The sequence below is a fragment of the Phaethon lepturus genome, unplaced genomic scaffold, assembly GCF_000687285.1.
Source record: "Phaethon lepturus isolate BGI_N335 unplaced genomic scaffold, ASM68728v1 scaffold40706, whole genome shotgun sequence".
Lineage (NCBI taxonomy): Eukaryota > Metazoa > Chordata > Aves > Phaethontiformes > Phaethontidae > Phaethon > Phaethon lepturus.
Window position 1 is genome coordinate 1 of NW_010544770.1, and position 313 is coordinate 313.

At 62.9% G+C, this 313-nt stretch overlaps 1 protein-coding gene across 1 annotated transcript in view; it reads left to right on the forward strand.

The window, feature by feature from the left end:
• Positions 1-184: 184 nt before the first annotated feature.
• The window catches only part of TIE1 (tyrosine kinase with immunoglobulin-like and EGF-like domains 1), a gene marked incomplete at its 5' end in the record, with an annotated part of 8,788 nt that continues 8,659 nt past the window's right edge, over positions 185-313 (forward strand). The window contains one exon of the mRNA XM_010288779.1: positions 185-295. Coding sequence (XP_010287081.1) covers positions 185-295 — 111 coding nt within the window. The remainder of the gene's footprint in view (positions 296-313) is intronic.

Below are 313 nucleotides of genomic sequence, written 5' to 3' on the forward strand. Positions count from 1 at the left end.
GGTCCCACGCGGGGCGGACAGGGAGGTGTGTCATGACGTCCCAGCAGAAACGTGTGGTGGGTGCTGGGCTGCGCCAGGGCCATGTTTTGGGGTGGCTGATCTGGGGGTGCCAGTGCTGCCCTTGGGTGCAAGTGCTCTCGGGGGGCTGACTGCTGCTCAGCCTGCTCCTCTTCCTCCTCCACAGCCCACCTCTTCCCGGTGAAGGCCACGCAGTCTGTGAATGTCGCTGAGCCAGCCACCTTCTCTGCCAGGGTCCTCAAGAGGAAGGAGACAGACGTCATGTGGAAAAGAAATGGCAAGTGGCCCCAAGAGG